General features: G+C 52.8%; 2 protein-coding genes across 4 annotated transcripts; one reads left to right on the top strand and one right to left on the bottom strand.

The window, feature by feature from the left end:
* The first annotated feature begins 946 nt into the window (after window positions 1-946).
* MIEF2 (mitochondrial elongation factor 2) lies at window positions 947-7,210 on the top strand. 2 transcript variants are annotated; one of them, XM_081337894.1, is made up of 4 exons: window positions 947-1,008; window positions 4,405-4,670; window positions 5,214-5,385; window positions 5,733-7,209. In XM_081337894.1, exons 2-4 carry the CDS (start codon window positions 4,524-4,526, stop codon window positions 6,791-6,793), a joined length of 1,380 nt encoding a protein of 459 aa, XP_081194020.1. In that variant the 5' UTR covers window positions 947-1,008; window positions 4,405-4,523; the 3' UTR covers window positions 6,794-7,209. The 2 variants fall into 2 exon arrangements, with proteins under 2 accessions (XP_081194020.1, XP_081194021.1); XM_081337895.1 differs by lacking the exon at window positions 947-1,008 and adding an exon at window positions 1,780-1,844 and having other exon boundaries at window positions 5,733-7,210.
* An 89-nt stretch (window positions 7,211-7,299) lies between these two features.
* On the bottom strand, window positions 7,300-17,523 carry TOP3A (DNA topoisomerase III alpha). 2 transcript variants are annotated; one of them, XM_081337892.1, is made up of 19 exons: window positions 17,012-17,523; window positions 16,690-16,749; window positions 16,360-16,433; window positions 16,115-16,190; window positions 15,792-15,900; window positions 15,437-15,580; window positions 14,804-14,974; window positions 14,457-14,557; window positions 14,295-14,369; window positions 13,901-13,983; window positions 13,074-13,281; window positions 12,743-12,928; window positions 12,264-12,393; window positions 11,532-11,645; window positions 11,278-11,443; window positions 10,519-10,662; window positions 10,222-10,344; window positions 8,887-9,569; window positions 7,300-8,106 (listed from the first exon to the last, which is right to left on the bottom strand). In XM_081337892.1, the coding sequence occupies exons 1-19, from the start codon at window positions 17,198-17,200 to the stop codon at window positions 7,928-7,930; spliced, it is 3,015 nt and encodes a 1,004-aa protein (XP_081194018.1). In that variant the 5' UTR covers window positions 17,201-17,523; the 3' UTR covers window positions 7,300-7,927. The 2 variants fall into 2 exon arrangements, with proteins under 2 accessions (XP_081194018.1, XP_081194019.1); XM_081337893.1 differs by having other exon boundaries at window positions 11,314-11,443.
* Window positions 17,524-18,136: the final 613 nt, after the last annotated feature.

The following is an 18,136-nucleotide window of genomic DNA, read 5'->3' as shown; positions in this document are numbered from 1 at the left end:
CGACCACGGCCCAGCCCAACCTTCCTGCGCCTCGGCCAGACGCGTTGGCCCCGTTTGGCGACCTCCGTCGTTAAGCGAGTCGCTGCCGTTCGGTTGGTAACACGGTGGCTAAGCGAACCTGGCTTCCCCACTGAGTTTGATTGCCGCAAAAGGAGGACGACGGCGGGACACCGCGACCCTCCTAACCTCGAACCGGTTGCCGAGTGTCTGAATTGTAATCACATGACGGTGGGGGGAAGCTGCAACGGTCGTAAGTGTGAAAAATGTTCATAAGTCACTTTTTTCAGCGTTGTAACTTTGTAAGTAAACGGTTGTAAATCGAGGACTGCCTGTAGGATTTTCCAGTAATTAAATGCATACTAAAAGAAGGGAGGATTGAAAAAGAAGGAAGGTGCTGTCCAAGATTTTTGGGTATGTTCTCCCCCCACGTGTGCTGACCACGGCTGGGACCACCCAGGCCGGTTTATGCCACCCTTGTTCAATTTTGATTTTCAGACCTTGATAGGCGGCGTGATCTTCCCCAATTCTTTGACAGTATTGCTAATATTGTCAGGGGCCAAGACTAGCCTAAGTTCAGTAACTTCAAGGTGCATGGATTCCAAGTCCCATAATTCCCCAGCAGATTTCTGCCTTAGAAAGAGGGAAAATCTCCCCCTTAGGCTTAGCCGGCAAATCCCACCCGCCACGCTTCCGGGACGGCCTTTGCTTCTGTGGCCGGACTTGGCCGGCGAGGAGCCTCCTCGCTCAGCATCGTCTACCTGCCACCCGCCCGAAGTGCGGCACGCGGAATAAGCGCGCGGCCCCTTTAAGGCAGCGCAGTTCCGGGGAGGCGGAAGCCGCAGAAGATGCTCGGCGCTCGGAGCAGAACGTTCGGAGAGAGCGGCGCGCTGCCATTGGCTGCGCGGGGCGGGGGGCGGAGCTTTCAGCGACGTTCCGTCTCGGGCCGCGGCCCTGCGCGCTTCGCTGCGGGCGGTTGAGGGTCGGTCGGCGGCGGCGGCGCTCCGGAAGGTTCGTGGGGGGTGGGCGGGTGGGGGGCTTGTGGGTGTCTTGGAGGGGGTCCAGGGGGAGGGAGGAGGTCGTGCAAGGTCAGGGGTCTTGGAAAGGGGGCCTTGGAAGGAGGAGAAGGCTCGTGGAAGGGCGGGGGGCTTGCGAGGGAGGGGGCCTTGGAAGGAGAAGGCTCTTGGAAGGGTGGGGGGCTTGCGAGGGAGGGGGCCTGGGGAGGGGAGGGGGCCTTGGAAGGAGAAGGCTCGTGGAAGGGCGGGGGGCTTGCGAGGGAGGGGGCCTGGGGAGGGGAGGGGGCCTTGGAAAGGGGAGGGGGCCTTGGAAGGAGAAGGCTCTTGGAAGGGTGGGGGGCTTGCGAGGGAGGGGGCCTGGGGAGGGGAGGGGGCCTTGGAAGGAGAAGGCTCGTGGAAGGGTGGGGGGCTTGCGAGGGAGGGGGCCTGGGGAGGGGAGGGGGCCTTGGAAGGAGAAGGCTCGTGGAAGGGCGGGGGGCTTGCGAGGGAGGGGGCCTGGGGAGGGGAGGGGGCCTTGGAAAGGGGAGGGGGCCTTGGAAGGAGAAGGCTCTTGGAAGGGTGGGGGGCTTGCGAGGGAGGGGGCCTGGGGAGGGGAGGGGGGCTTGGAAGGAGAAGGCTCGTGGAAGGGCGGGGGGCTTGCGGGGGCCTGGGGAGGGGAGGGGGCCTTGGAAAGGCCGGGTGGAAAAGCAGCCGCGCTCAAACGCAGCCGGACCCCCCACTCCTTTTGTTGGAATGAGGAAGGGGCTGAAAGCCCGCCCGGCTTTTCATCTCGCAATGTTCCTCTGTTTTAAGCCCCGGGCTGGGAGGCTGCGCACGTCTGCACGGCGGCCAGTAAGTCTGCGCGGTCCTGTCCCCGTAGCCCCGGGTCAGAGTCCTCCTGTTCCGCGCTAAAGGAGGGCCCGGCCCGCCAGGGGAGCGCTGGTGACGCGGAAGGAAGCGTTGGGGCAGCCTTGCTTTCCAAACCCTCGCGCTGTTTCTCTTCTTAATGAAGACCGGCCCCCTCTGCAGGGTTGGTGTTGTTTGCTCTGGAACAGCCTTCCTCCCCCCACCCCCAACTATAGGTCCCAAGATCTGGCTCTTCCCCCGGGTATCAGGGCCAGGATGTTTAGTGGAGCCCAACTGAGGTGCTTTTCTGTTGTGGGTTAATTATGTAACATCTTGATTATTGTATTATGACTATTTTTCACCTTTTGTTCAGTTTGTGGGGCTCTAAATGTGTTGTTTTCCTTGTGTGTTGGTTGTTAACCACCCAGAATTATTCTGCACTGGCAGCCGTTAAGCATTTTCTAAATAAATACATTTTTCTGGTAGCCACAAAGGCCTGAGCGGATTGGAATTTGCTGCCTCGGAGCCTCTCCTCTGCTCTATTGTAGCTTTTTACCGAAAGAGGGGAGGGGGGGAAGTCTGCCTCCTGGCTTGCTAATAAGCAATATTATGTGCTGGACCACCCCCCTTTATTTTGGATTCTCTTTTAGGATCCCTGGTATCGCCACCCCACCCACCCACTCCGTTCCATGAATCTAATTTCCTGGGTGATCCTGCAAAATCCGAGGATGGGCTTTCTGTTTCCCAGACCAAGCACAAAACTCAGACTGTCAGTGGGGGGTGGGCTAACTCTTGAGAGAGGCAGACCCTACAGACTCTGTTGCTTTGCTAGCTGGTGCCTTCCTTATTTGATGGCGCCTATTGAGATCGAGACTGCTCAGATGGGACAAAAGTTACACAAATATCAAAGAAATGGAGGAACAGAATCATTAAAGAAAGGATGCAAAAGGAGGGACAGAAGGAAGTGCGAATGGCAAAAATTAAAACATTTTTTTATTTATTTTAAATAATTAAATTGAATTGTTAAATTGTCCTGTAGCCTGTTGGCCATGGCAGGTTGTCCCACTCCGGGACCAGTTGTCCCATCCTTGAACCACTGGCTCAAGAGGTGGCAGCTTCTAGGGTTTAGCCTAGAAAAGGTCATTTTTCCAGCTGCCCCCTTCCAAAAAAATATCCTTTTCAAGGTTATCCAAGCCAGGGCATAAACGGAATTAAAACAATAAGAAAAAAAGAAGAGCAGGGCTGTGGAACCTGGGATAGTGGCCATCCTGAAATTGCAGATCTGATCCACGTAAGGATGGGTTGGGGGGGGGTCGCAGATCAGATTCCCCTGTAAGAAACTGACCCCTGAAGGCACCGCAGGCACAAAACGAGCCGAGTTTCTTGGCCGCATTCAGCTTGATGAGGGCATCAGAGTTCCTGGGCGATGCATTCTGCACATGCTTAGGAGCCCTCTGCTTGAGGGCCCATGGGGTCTGGCCCATCCCTGCCTTGACTTCAACCTTTGGAACTGGCCGAGAATGGGAGCACCGGGATATTGTTACCCTGCTTCAAAAATAGCCTCTGGAAACCTGAGCCGCCCTTCTCTTGGGGGGGGGGGGACAGTTGCCGTTGTGGTGAGGAATTAAGCCGTCTGTCCTTGGAGGTCCTGGGGATGTGGGGGGAGGACCCACTTAGCTCCAGTGGGGAATGTTTTGGGGGGCACCTGGCTGGCAACCCCTGCTGGCTTCAGGGGGGGGCGGGGTCTGTAGCAAAGGGCTTTTTTTCTGGATCGGATGAGGGAAGCCACCAGGACAGAGCATGGTGGCTTTCTGGGGCTGGCAGGATCTTGGCTAGTTTTTGCATGGTTCTGGGTCCCCACGGCAACGTCTCACGGAGTGTTCTGACTCATAAATGCCAGTTGGATTGTAGCGGGGAGGAAGGCACCGCTCTGGCCCCACCGAGGTTGGCAGCTGGCGGACGGACTCTTGACTGACTCTTCCCCGTGTGGGTACTTGACCGCAGGCTGGCTGGGGGGATTCTGGGAGTTGGAGACCAGCCACGTTAAGGGTTGCAAGACGTTGCTCTACAACCCGGCTCTGAGCTGTGGAAACCCCCAGGAGAGGACCTCCTGCCAAAATATGGATATTTTTGGTTCACTGTGAAATCATCACGGGTTGATATTTATTACATTTTGATACCCAGTGACCTTGGGGCAGTATCCAGGAATTCTTCAGCATGTAACTAATCTTGGCCAGGATTAAAAACAAAACAAAACGAAAGAAACAACTAAGCTGGCTGGGGAATTCTGGGAATTGAAGTCCACCCATCTTAAAGGTCCTTAGGTTGAGAAACATGATTGATTGATTGATAATTAGACAGATAAATATACTGTAGATAGAGATAGATGATAGACAGATATAGAGGTTATACACACACACACATCTCGGTAGCTTCAACTCCCACCATGCTGGCTGGGGACTTCTGGGAGTTGAAGTCCACCCAGCTTAATGTTGTCAAGATTGAGCAGCACTGAGATAGCCGGAGAGATGACTCTGTAGCTAATTCTCTTCTCTGCCTCTTCCAGATCTGAACGCTTCCAAGAATGCCCTGGTCCTCGCTGAACCTGGCTTCCTTCTCCTGGTTGCGCCCGTAAAGATTCTTCCCTGGCACTAGCCAACTGGCACTGACTTCCGTAGACGGGCGATGGCGACCTATGCCGGCAAGCAGGGCAAGAGGCAGGACGAGAGCAGCCTGGGCAGCCTGGTGGACCTGGTGTTGGCCAACGCCCGGGTGGTACTGGGGGTCAGCGGTGCGGCTGTGCTGGCCCTGGCGACGCTTGCAGTCAAGAGGGTGAGACCAAGCGGCCCTTAATAAGCTTGCAGCTGGCTTATTTGCCCGAGGATGAATGTGCCGTTAGGTTTCTGCTTCTCGGTAGCTGCCTTCCGTTTAGCGATGGTTGTGAATGTGTAGTGGGAGCTGCTTGGCTCTGCCCAGGCGGCCCGGCCCACAGAAGCGCAGGTCGGGGAAATGCTATTTCTGTCCTAAATATTCCCGCTGGCCTCTTTCTGGCTGAAACTCGCAGTGGATTACTTGCAGATTAGTCATTTGTAAAGACCCAGAAATGCAGTCTTTCTTCTAATGCTGCTGCTTCTGTCGTGGCTCAGTGGAGCATTAAATGCGCATGTGTGAGGGGGTGCGTGCATGCGCCAGCCGAGTGTTGATTTTGTTGAAGGTAGGGAATAAATAAACCCTTCGTTCAGGTACTAATAGAACAGACTAGACTCTCCTATCTTGAAAGGGGGGGGCGTTTAACAGAGCAGAACAGAGCACAGGTGGATTGGCTCAGGAGGAGAGCGGTTCCCGCTAATTGGGGAAGGGTCTCTTCTTCTACAGTTCATTGACCGAGCCACCAGCCCGCCGGGTGATGATGACGACATAAAAGCCAAGCAGAAGTCCCTGGAGGAGAGCTGGCAAGAGCTAAGCCTGATCAAGGGGGTGTCCAAAGTGCGCCGGCAAGATCTGGAGGAGCCCCTGTTGTCCCCGGTCACAGCTGCACCTGCGCGAGGTCAGGTTGGGCCTGGGAGCTGCGGGTTTTTCCGGGATACCTGCTCCAGTCCTCCTCTGCAGGGGTTGGGGGAGGTTATTTTCCCCAGGGTGGCCTTGTACATTGGAACCCCAAGTGGCTGATCTCCAGAGTTGGATGGGACCCCAAGAGATCCCAAGTCTCTAAGCAGCGTCAGAATTCAAGCTAAAGCATCCTTGGTTAATGATTTACCAGCTTTTGTTTGAACGGCACTGGAGAAGAACCCACCAGCTCTTCAGGTCCTTGGTTCCATTCTCCAACTACTCTTGGTCAATGAACCGGAAGTTGGCTTCCTGAAGCTTACGCCTTTCTCTTTGTCTTCCTTGCAGACTCTAAAGATCTCATCCTGTCCCCGGGGGTCTCTCTGGGGCAGTCCAAGTCGCTGTTCTGCCTCACCCTTCAGGAGAAGCTTCTCTCGTTCTACAGGGATCACATCTACGTCTCCGAGACGGAAAAGGCTGTTGGGAAGCAGCTCGCAGAAGACATCCGGGTGGAGCTGCAGACCTTCCTGAAAAACAAATCTTTGGATCTGCCCTTTGGGAACATTTCCCTGAGTGGCTACCTTTGTGACGACCTCGTTGGCCAACACCAACTGGAGGTGGTCTTCAACCTTCCCTTAGTCCTAGAAGACCACCTTTGGCACTTGATCCGTGGTGAAGAGACACTCGTGGATAACTCGTGGTATGGGATGATCAAACGGAGTGGTCTGGAGTATTTCACACGGGGAAGTAGCCCTTGGGACAAGTTCATTGTAGGTGGGTACTTATCGTCCAATGCTATCAACGATGCCCTCCTGAAGACCTTGGTGGGCTCCGTAAACTGGCCGGTCATCGGCAGTCTGCTGGAATGCCTCATACGGCCTTCGATGGCTCCCAGAGAGCTCAAGCTGGAAGTCCAACATGAACAGGTCCTCTTGGACATCACCCTCTGCCCGATGGTGGAAACAGAAGGCAAGATTTTTCTGGCCACGTTCTCTGGAGAACCCGTGGACAACCTCTGGCAGCAGAGTTTTTACGCCGCAGAGGTTTCCAAGCTGAAAGAGCTGGATGCTGGAGATGGCGGCATCCGGCAATGTTGTCTCCTCATCTTGAAGGCCACCTTTGAAAAACACCCTTTCTGGAGCAAATTGACTGGCAGTCAGTTGACTCACGTCATCCTCCACCTGAGCCAAACGGAGCCGGACTGGCCAGAGGCGATGCTGGCCGAGAGGCTCCAGCAGGTCTTGGAGGAGCTGGTCCAGTGCCTGGCCAAAGGCGCTCTCCCTTGCTTTTTCGACCACAGGGTGGACCTCTTGAGCCATCTGCTCCCGGAGGAGATTGACGAGATCGGCTGCACGCTGTACGAGGCATTGGCCGCACCCAACCTTGCGGAGGGGCTGGGTTTATTATAGAGAGAAACCCGGCTCCGTTTCGGACAGAGAAGACTTGGAAGGGACCCATTCACTCCCCCCCTGCCCCATTGCAATTCTTTTGCACCGAATGAAATGAAAGTATTAGCTCTTGAAGTAAAATGGCCCTTGATTGTAAGCCCTTTGTCCTCGCTCTGTTACCGGATTCTTTTGCCATTTGTAGTGGAGGTTCTTCCCCAGGGACTGTGTTCTTTCTCCGTAGGGCAGGATTGGAGGGCTGAGAGGGCAGCTAATCCCCCTCCCCTCCTCTCAGATTTCCCGCTTGTTTTACTTCTGAAACTTTGTGAAGGTGCATCTCTGAACAGAGTGAGTGATTGCTTGTAGCTCCCTTGGAGAAGATTCTTCTGATTTTTACAAATAAATAAAGCAAGTAAGCAAACACGCTCAGGTCGCTTCTGGGCACCCAGGAACCAACTTTTGATGTAAACTTGTGATGCTTTCAGTACTGCTTACGTAGGACTGAATACCGGGACAAAGGCCAACCAAGGTAGCTTAAGCCATATGTATATTTTAATTAAAAATAATAATAATCCACATCAGTTGGGAGCTGGGCAGCAGCTGCCTTCTGGATCATAAGAACATAGCACTGAGCAGGACAGGAAGGCATGTTAGAAATATGAAAAGTTAAACTCTGCAGGGTTTTGTACAAATATATTTCCCTTTTGAATAAATTATTGAGGCTGAATGGGGCTTGTACACAGGAAATGTTTGCTCAGCTTTGAAATTAGATCCTCTAAGAAAGCATCAGTCCCACAATACGTTCCAGGTCTTTGAGAAGCATCTCTTCCCTATTTAAATTCCCAAGGAGAAGAGCAGCTTTTTAAAATTAAACATCAACAAAGTGTTAAAGTCTAAAGCAGTGTTTTGTCAACCTTGGGCCCCTTGAAGATGGGTGGACTTCAACTCCCAGAATTCCCCAGCCAGCCATGCTGGCTGGGGAATTCTGGCATTTGAAGTCCACCCATCTTCAAGGTTGAGAAATGCTGGATTCAAGTCTTCCACAATCCCACCCTTATTTAAAAACGTAAAGTGGAGGAAAGCCTGATCTTTCAGAAGTCCACGTTTGCAAGCGGGCCGTCTCCCTGGCCCATCGGCCTAGGCTCAGCCTAGGCTGCTTCAGTGATTTTGCGGACACCTGGTCTTGGTGTGGCCAGGCTGGTGGCAAACGCTGCACGTCCGTGGTCTTTTGAGTGGTGCCGTCAAAGAAGAATCGCCATCTGATCTTTTCGCTTTGGCCCCAGGGCCCCGGTTGGCCCACTCGCCCACGAAGTGGCCAGAAGGAAAGGTGGAGGGAGCTGCAAGAGGAGAAAAGGGTAAGATTAAGGGGAGACCTAAGTCACCCGAGAAAGGATTCTCCCCATTGCTGGAAGTTGTTTTCCTAACACCTCAAAACGTGAAATTGAAGCCACAGCTGGAGAGGGCCATTAAGCAACTTCAAACTCCGAGCTGGCCAGGGTGGGATGTGGCCTCGAGAGACTGGGCTGACCTTTCCCATGGTGGACAGCTACATCCCCTGACCTCTCCTTTACTTCAAGCTCCTGCTGGCAATGCATCCCTGTCCTTTTGAGCTGGGGAAGGTCCCAAGCTGTAAGGGAAGCTCTTGAGATAAGTTTATTTAAAGGAGCATCAGCCAAACCCGGCTGTCGGGTCCAAGTCCACAGACACAGGGAGATCCACTCGAGTGCAGTTCTTTATTTGCTGACACCTACCAGACAGAATCTTGGTAGATTAAAATTGTAACTTTCAACCTTGGCAACTTTAAGACTTGTGGACTTCAAATCCCAGAATTACCTAGCCAGCTAGAATAGGGAGGATTAGGTCTCTCTAATATAAGGTTGTCCACGTTTGGCAACTTTGTGGACTTCAAAATGCAGAATTCCACAGTGGAATTCTAGGATTTAAAGTCCACAAGTTTTAAAGTTGCTAAGGTTGGACGCCCCTCTTGACTTGAAATGCGCCTTCTTCCCAGGAAACCAAGGTGTTAACTGCCAATATTTGCCCCCCTTTCAGCTACACATCCCATCACGCCCACCCACCAATCCTGCTGCCAGCCCAGATGCCCACCCCTCACTCACCTGGCAACACGCTCTCATCTGCCCACTCGAAAAAGCCGCATTGCTGCTCCCTCGGCTTGCAGCAGGTGTGGAATTGGCGCCCCTTGTTGGGTCCTTCTTTCTGGACTGTCCTGGTCACCGCAGGCTGCTCACACCTGCAGAGAGGGCCTCCTTGGCCAGCGCTGGCTCCGGGATTGGAGCCCGCCCTCCTGGGCCCTGCTGCGGATCTTTGCCCTGGCAGGGAAGAGCTGGGGGGCAGTGCCAGGAGCCCAGATGTCCCGTTCTTGGGCTCCTGCTGGTCAGACCACAGGAAGAATTGGCAGCTGCCGGTGTTGCATTTGTAAAACTGCCTGCCTTGGTTGGGCCCTTCTTTGCGGACGGTGAGAAGCAGGGCCTCCTCGCCACAATTGCACACCACAGCATTGTTCTTGTCCTCGTTGGTGAGCGCTGGAGGAGTTCTGTGTGCGGGGGCAGGAGGGGGCGCCGAAGCAAGCACGCGCTGGCCACGGCTGTGGATCGCGCCACCAAGGGAGCCAGGAGCTTCGCTGGGGAGATTCCTTGGCTGGGTTGGAATCCTGGCTGGTCCTTGCAGATACCTCAGATCTAGGATCTGCCTGAGGTTTTCATCGCAGCCACCGATGCAACCCACAAATTCGAGAGGCATCATGGCCGGGAGACTGCCTCGCTTGAACTTCAGTTTCAGCCTGCAGGAGGGAAGGGGAGCAATTAGCCCTGGACTACTGGCACTGCAGCCCAACAGCACGGAAGCTTCTGCTCGGCTCCTGCATCCAAGTGACCCCCTGGCCACGGACTTTGATCTCAAGATCTGTCCAGGGTTATTAAGATGTGAGAAAGGAAAGCGAGGGGATGCTTTCGTATCAATCAAGTCTGCTGAAACAGCTGCAATGAATAGCAATGGCACTTAGGACTTATATACCACTTCACGGTGCTTTTACAGCCCTCTCTAAGCGGTTTGCAGAGTCAGCCTATTTGCCCCCAGCAATCTGGGTCCTCATTTTACCGACCTCGGAAAGACGGAAAGCTGAGTCAACCTTGAGGATCGAACTCCTGGCAGTGGTGAATTAGCCTGCAATACTGCATTGTGGCCACTGGGCCACCACGGCTGTGAAAAAGAGGCTTCCCTCCAACTGGGGTGCTGAGGGCAGATCTTGCGTCTCAGGCAGGATAAATCTCCCCCCACGGGTTTCCTGAATTGTGAGGGTGGGGACAGAGCAAATACTCAGCCGGAATGCAAACGCACCCTGGATTTCCAAAGAGTGCAGAGCTCAGCAGCTTGGGACATTCCAAACGGCAGCAGAAACAAAGCCATCAGGCCTCCCCTGTGCCGAGACTCACCGATGCACCGGGGGCGGCCTGCAGACGTTGCAGACAGAATCATCCTTGCTGACTTCCAACACGGAATCAGGAAACCAGACCGAGGATTTACAAGCAGGGTAGCCCAAGCAGCTGAGATAAAAGCTAGAGTAACACAGAGGAAACATCAGAACGAGCAGAAGAAACACTGACCAACGTGGGTCTGGTTGGCTCAGTATTTCTCCAATTAGCATTTTTTTTGTTTGTGTGGGTACAGTTGCTATAAAATATTCACTGTTTAAATCAGGAGCTTGTGATTCTTGTAGCAGGCCAACGCACCCTCCGTTCTTCCTGGTCTTCAGGATCATGTCGCAGTTGCACTGGGGGCATTTCCTAACCGGATCGGGCATCGCTGGGTAAATGTCATCCTCCTGGGCCACCTGGGTCATCTCCCCAAAATACTGAGCCAAAGCCTCATCCAACCTGAAAAGACAAAGGAAGCGAGCCTGTTTCTTCCTTCCATCACTTACGCCAAACAAAGGATCTGTGGATCTTAAACGTTTGTGCAGAAAATGTGGAAACATCAGCATTATTTCAGGAGAGATGTCTGAGACAATCCAGGGAGAAACAGCTTGTGGCTGTCCACGTGTTGTTGGATTGTATCTTTCTGTAACTCTTGTTTTAAACTGTCATTTGATTCTACTGTGTATTTATTTTGTTCCCTGCAGTTTTTTGGGATGATGGGCCGCTAAATTAATTTAATACATAAATTACCTAGCAGTTCTTTGCTTATACAGTCAGTCTTGATCAAGGCAGGATCTAAACACTGTCCCTAAACACGGAGACAGCAGCACCAACTCCATAAAATTCTGTCATCTACTTTTTCCAATTTCTGGAGCAGGTGCGTCCCTTACAGGTAGGAATCAAAGGTTTAAAGAGGGATTTCTTTGCAGCTCCTGCCGGCCTTTTAGCTGCCCTTCCTCTCCCTTCCCATCTGCTGCCAATCAAGCAGGTTGTAAAGCAGAGCCTGCCCAGGCAGGGGCTACAGCCCCCCCCCCCAATTTTCCTTGATTGGGGTGGGAATTTTTCAGCCCTCACTTTTTAGCCTTGGCCACGGCGGCCACAAAGACTTGCTTATATTTCTGGATCTGCTCTCGGAGCACGATGGACTTGTCCTTCTTCCCCTCGCAAATCAGTTTCAAGTCGTTCTCCAGTTCAGCTCGAAGATCCGGTTTGGACATCTCGTAGCCCATGGAGTCATAGCCTGGGGTCAGGCAGAGATAGGAGAGGGTGGAGGAAAGACTCGAGGGGAGAGCCAGGTTCCGGCGAAAGGTCACCGGGTCAGCTCTTACCTTCCACCAGCCCCATTCCCAGGTGTCCCGGAAGGAAGCGCTGGTCCGGGGTGAGCCCCACGTACATGCGGGACTTGATGGTCTCAATGTGTTCCGCGTGGGTGGCGTCGGTTCCTGAAAGCCAAGCATTCACACGAGCTCTCAAGGGTGGCACCAGTGGCCCAGGTTCCTTTGCTGCTCACAGCCCTTAAGTGCTTCTCAACCTCGGCCACTTTGAAGATAAGTGGACTTCAACTCCCAGAATTCCAGGCATCTCAAAGCTGGCGAGCTTGGGAGCACTTTTCAGCAACTGACCCTAAGCCCCACCTTCTGCCTTCCAGCGCTCAACAATCCCCGGCTGCATGCTGGGAACTGTAGTCCACGCTTACAAGCCGTAGAGGAGAGCTTTGCGCACACCTGGCAATATTTGCAACCCGAGAAGGCTCGGTGTCCAGAGGCTAATTTAGCCCAACCAATGTCGTGGCCAGGATTCTTACAATCCTTAGCCCTTTTCTCCGTTACCGCTCTTGGATGGATCACTTCTGCTACCAGAGACGTTTTCGTATCAGAGAAACGCTCTGCAGCAGGGAATCAAAAGGTTCTGGCAAAGAAACTGTCGGCCATGGGAATATCTTTAAGCCTTTGGCAAGGTGGGCAGCATACAGGTTTGATCCATAAATAAAAAGCAAACAAAATAAAACTCTGGAGATGAGCAAGAGAACACGTCTGGTCCACAGCTGGCGCAGAACTGACCGATGCCGTGTCTCTCCATCAGGGAAATAAGATCAGCTTCGGTGAGCAGCTGGGGCGGGCTGGTCTCCCCTTCCACCATCTCCACCGTGGTGGGCTGGAAGCAGGAGCCCTTCTCGTAGAGGGGGATAACCTGCAGAGTCGAGGGGAGAAAGGAGACAAGGGAGTCAGGGGCAACACAGGAGAGCCGAGAACGGGGGGGGGGGGGAGAAATAAGAAAGGCATACGGTGGACCTCGACCCACGATTGAAATGGAATCTGCCCATGATGGACCTAAGTCATGATGGTCACAGAGTGGGTCTCTGGGGTGGTCTGTTGTCAATTTGAATGGCCGATAAGTGACTGTATGTTGAAGGCCACCCCCGTACTGATAACTCAAATGGGGACGACGAGTGAGTAGTAGTTTTTCTATCCCGCTCTCAGGATACTACAACCTCTCCTAAGGGGCTGACCCTCATCTGCTCACTATCAAGCGCTCGCACCTTGTCACTCCACCTTTCGTAAGGGTAAACGTCCAGGTAATTTCTGGCCAGGATCATCAGCCCGTGAGCCACGAAGCGCTCGCAGGATATATCGATCTCCACCGTGGTTTCCTGCCCCTTAGCATCTTCGGAGCAGCAGGCCAGGAAGTGGCGGACGATGAATTCATACAGGCGCTGGTCGTTGCCCTTGTAGGACAGAAAGAAAGAGGTCAAGGGGAGAGCAGCCGAGGAAACCTCAGGGGTCTTTTGCGGGAGGAGAAAGACAGGTGGGGGAGGGGGAGAAGCAAAGCTGCACCTGGTGCAAAGAGGCTCACCAGTCACGTGGACTCACCTGCAAATTACCGGCGTATTTGGTGGGATGAATGGGAGGGTGGGCCTGATCCGACTTTGCCCCCTGCCGGGGGGTTGGCCTGCCTCCGTCCAGGATCCTTTGAGCAAAGGCTCCCCAGTGGGGGTCCTGAGTCTGAAGCTGCACCAGCTGGGAGAGGTTTAAGTCTTTGGGGAAAATGTTGGTCTCTGTTCGGGGGTAACTTATGTACCTTAAAAGCAAGGAAATGGGGGGGGGGAAAGTTAGTTTTTGAGAAGTGCTTTTTATGAATGGCCCACACAAGACCCAGGGGGACCCACGAAGCGCGCTGAATCCCATTGCTCATTTGCTGTAAAAAAAAGCCGCCTGTGTCACTTCCACTACCAAACTATTCTTTCTATTTTCAAAAGGAATCTCTTTTTCCACCCTCTGGGATGACGGGAAAGGGACTTGAATTATTTACTCAGAGTTACAGGCCGTTCCCACTAGGACACTGCAAAGCCTTGCTGTTCCTCCCATGACCCCTTGTGGGGCATTTGACAAGAGCTGCCCTAATGTCCCCCCCCCCATCACCTTTCTCAAAGCAACACAACAAAGCAACACAACACTTCCTTAACTCTCCCCTTAGGAGAGTTTTAAGCCTCCTGATCAGATCTGCTTTTATACAACCCATTGCTTAGTTGGGTTTCTAGCTTGCACCATCTCCAAAGATGGGGGACAATGGGAAAGAAGAAATATTAAATCTTCCTGGTAAAAGACAAACGCCATAGAACTGAAATAGCACTATCATATTAGCCCCTATCGGGCTTCATCCTACATGGAGTTACCCACAGAAGAACCGTTGCTTTTACCCTTGGGTGTAGAGCTTCTCGGCAATCTTCATGGTTTCCTTGGCATTTATTTTCAGCTTACGGGAAGCCAGTTTCTCAAGTTCCTGCGTCAGAAGAAGATGAGGGAAAATGTGCTAGATTCCATTAACGGGATTCCTGGAATCAGGAACACGAGCATGGCTCTGCAGCACTTGAAAACTGGTGACTTCTCCCAACTCAGCAACTAATCATCCCCATGCTTAAAGTATTAATTTAGGGAGAAGGCTAAGACATTTCTCCGATTTAGTCACTTCCCTCTCCTCTGAATGCCCCCCTTGAGGCTCCCAGAAGAGGCTCTCCCAAGGGGGTTTGGATCAGAAGCTGAGCTGAGAGCTGTTCTTCTGCCTTTAACCGAATATTCTTTTCCACAGCGTACCACCGTGTCCAGCGGCAGAGGTCTCCATTTGCTCTTGGGTTTGCTTCCAACCTCCACAACGGTGGCCTGAGGATCCTAAGACAAAGGTGTGCAGAAGACAAGGTTCTTGATGGGTCCTTGCCAAGTGAAAAAGGAAGAAGACTGGACGGACGGCTTACCTACCTCCATGCACATCTGGTAGAGGACAAGGCACGCCGTGTGGTTGAAGAGACGGTGCCTCTTCCAGCTGAAGTCCACAGTACCCTCTTCGTGGTCGTGAGTCACTGCAGGGAGGAGACAGATCAAGGCTTGGTCTCACCAAGGCAATCCACGGCACCGTTCTGCTTACAGCTGGTAGAACGATGCCAGTGTGGGAGGGAAGGATGTCGCAGGCCAGATGAAATGCAAAACTATGGTCCCCACGCTATGGTGGGAATAACGCAAAGAACAAGAATGCAATCTGAAAAGCAAATTCCTACATTTCTCAGTCCAGATGTTTCCCTGCTTGGGCTTCACGTTCTGGACCCTACCTTTAATTTTGTAGAATATTTCTTGAACGAAGGCTTGAATAGCTTTGAATCTTTCCACCACGAAGCCCAGGGTGGGGAACTGACAACTGCCGTAACTAATCAGTTGTTCTGCTAGCACCTCCGGGAAGATTTTCTGAAGCCTCAAGGTCTGGAACCGGGTAAAGGCAGCACCTGCTCAAAGAAGCAGAAAACCCAGGCCCAACATGGAAACTACAGCGGGCCCAGCCCTATTGGAAGAGGGGAGAATTACTGGACAGGCCCAGTGGAGCGATAGCAACTTCTAAAAAGCTGGCAACATTACAGTTTGAAGGAAAATTAAAGTCACTTTAACCACCAGCAGAAAGTAAATCAAAAGGAAGTCTGGTTTTAGGAAAGCCAACTCACAAAGATCAAGCTATTCAGTTAGCTGTGGGAACAACCCATGTTTGGTTACATCAGAGGCTTTCAAACTTGGCCACTTTAAGACTTGTGGACTTCAATTCCCAGAATTCCTCAGCCAGCATGAATTCTGGGAGTTGAAGTCCACAAGTATTAAAGCGGCCAAGTTTGGAGACCCCTGGGTTACATCATTCTCCTCCACATCTCAAGCCAGCCTTTGGGTCCATGGCCTGACCGCTCTGCTTTCCCTCTTACCTATTCTGAGGTCCAGCTCTTGCCTCACCTCCACAGCATCGCTGATGTTTGGATCTGGCTGGGTGAGATTCTCGCAAGCGGACCGGATAGCCCGGGGTGTGATCTCTGAGAAGCGGGCTCGGAAGACCTGCAGGTTTGGTTTCACTGACCAAAGGAAGGTCCAAGAGACACCGAGTCAGGGGAAGCAAAGCAAAAGCAGAGAATGAAACCTGTTGGTGACTCCGAGGACCGTCTTACTCTCGCTCAATAGATAAAAACTCCACACGGCAGCTTGGCCAAAATTCCTGTCCTGGGGAATCACTTGAGGATTGTGGATTCTGAGCGCCCAGCCTTTCTTCACCCTCTCTCCACATACCTGCTTTGCACACGCGAATGATTTCAAAGCCAATGTTCTCCCCTTCACGATCACAATCGGTCCAGATCACCAGGGCCTGGCACGGCTGAACCTCTCGCTCAAGGGTGCGCTGGAGTTGGTAAGAGAAGAGCAGCGTGAAAAAAACAGGAGAAAGAGCCACTACAATTCTGAAATAACTGACAAGCCGGCAGTTGTCAATGGTATTTTATGTCATGTCTGTGGCTGGGCATAAGGCCCATTTGTCAGTCGGAGGTTGCAGCCACAGAAAAGGATGAAGGATGCCTTCCCTCCTATTAAAGCAAGAGGCTGCAGGCAACACAAACCTTAATGTCCATGTAGTTTTCAGGGCAGAATTTCTCAATTTCTGCATCGAAAAGGACCAGGGGGTTACAGCTATGCCTGTTGGAAGAGCACCAAAGAAAGGCACAGAGAAAAAAAAGCAAACATTTAAAGAAATACTACCTAGATTCTAAAAGACATTTGCGCCTATAATGACAATTACCTTGTTCAAAATCTGAGTATATAATTGCAGAAAGCTACTCATCCCTCCTGATCTGTCAGTACGTACCATTTCCGAAATGGTGCCTTGAAATCATGAGTCAGCAAGTGTCCGGACACAGATGTCATAATCAAAGTTACATTCTGCACAAAACAGAGAAAGACCCATTATCCTTGGTCATGCTGAGTGGGGTTTTGCAAAAGTGGATTCATATCTACAGTCTTTATTTCTCTTTATCCATTTAGATTCATTATTAAGATCACTCAGTTACATTGTTACATTTTTAATTAATAACTATCAATAAAGTAAAAGTCATCGATAACATCACTGTTATATCCACAATTACACATGTAGTGATAGAGGCACAGACAGAATTGTGGTGGACTGTTTGACACAAACCTGGTTAAACAAGTGATACTGGAATTCATAGATCTTGTTGAACTTGGACATTCCTTCCCTCTGGAAAGAAAAAACAATTCTAATCAACATGAAATTAGCTTAGCTAAATAAACAAATAACCCATATGATACTCAGATAAATATCCTGTATGATTTTCGGCTCATTTTATAAACTGGGATTCAGATGAGCAAGTTGGATATTTATTTCAGCTTGAAATGAATCGGCTCCTGTCATTCGAGTCGAGCCATTCCAAACGTGCTGCTCAGTCTTCCCACTGACCAGAGGAAATCTCAAATCCAGGTCAGAAAGTTGCCTTTCCTACCCTCCTCATCCTGCTGTTTGAAAGGATGTCCGCAATCCCACGGGCTGCATCGTTTTTCTCTGCCACACAGAGAACCTTCTGGAGGCTGCGAAGCGTCATGGTCTTTGCCGTCGGCCTGAACCAAAGGTTGGAGGACCAGGAGAAGACCCTCACGGTTCCCCAAGCCAATCCTCTGGCCCGACCGAACATCCTAGGACCCAGCCGGCCGGCCCATGGTGGGGCAGCTCCTTTCCCAGGCAAGGGAGGTCTGTCGGCAAGGGAGGAGAACTCTGGCCCAGTCCGAAAGAGAGTGGATCCCTTCTTCGGGATGCAAGGCTCCTAGGGGGGCTGGTCCCCTGAGTTGCCCCAGTCCCAGAGGCGGGTGGGGAGACCCCCAATGTTCCCTGAAGCGGAAGCTCTGGCTCCAAGGGCAGCAGCCAGGGGTGCCCCTTCCCTCAGGAGCACCACCCGTTGGGGAGGGGGGCACTGGGGGCTCAGGCGCCCGTCTCTCTCCCCTCCCCTCCCCGGATCCCCCAGTGCCAGGCTGAGCTCAGGCCCTTCTAGCCCCCCCACCTGTCTGACCCCCCCCCGCCTCTCTGCCACTGGATCTCCCCCTCCCCTGCTGCCCCAAGCCCAACCCAGCCCCCTCCTCTGCGCCCCCTTAGCCCGCAGGCCAGGGCTGCCCCCTCCCCCAGCAAGCCCCTCCCCGCCTGCCAGGCCCTCCGCCCCCCCGGGGCCCTCCCCAGCACAGAGGGGGGTGCGGGGGGCTTTGACCCGCTCCCCCTCCCCGAACCCCCTCTCCCTTCCCGCTTCAGCTCCCAGCCGTGTTTCGCGCCCAGCGCCGTCGTAAGCGCCCGCGGCAAAGCGGATTGGCGGAGAGGCGGAGGGGGCGGCGCTTCGCTTGCTTTACGGCCCTGCCGTGCAAGGAAAGCCTCGGCGGCAGCGGGACGAGTTTCCCGCGGCGATCGCGCAAGTTCGGGATCTCCCTTTGCGAAAGGGGAAGCGACCGCCGGCAGTAAATAAGCGTAGCTTTCGCTCAGCCCAGCCCACCTCTCAGGGTTGTTGTTCTGGGCATAAGCGGAGGTAGCAGTTGAGACGTATCTGAAAAGGGCGGGATGCTCATCTAACCTTCTTGGTAATAATCAT

Source organism: Vipera berus, assembly GCF_964194415.1.
Source record: "Vipera berus genome assembly, chromosome: 13".
NCBI lineage: Eukaryota > Metazoa > Chordata > Lepidosauria > Squamata > Viperidae > Vipera > Vipera berus.
This window is presented reverse-complemented; position numbering and strand designations above follow the sequence as displayed.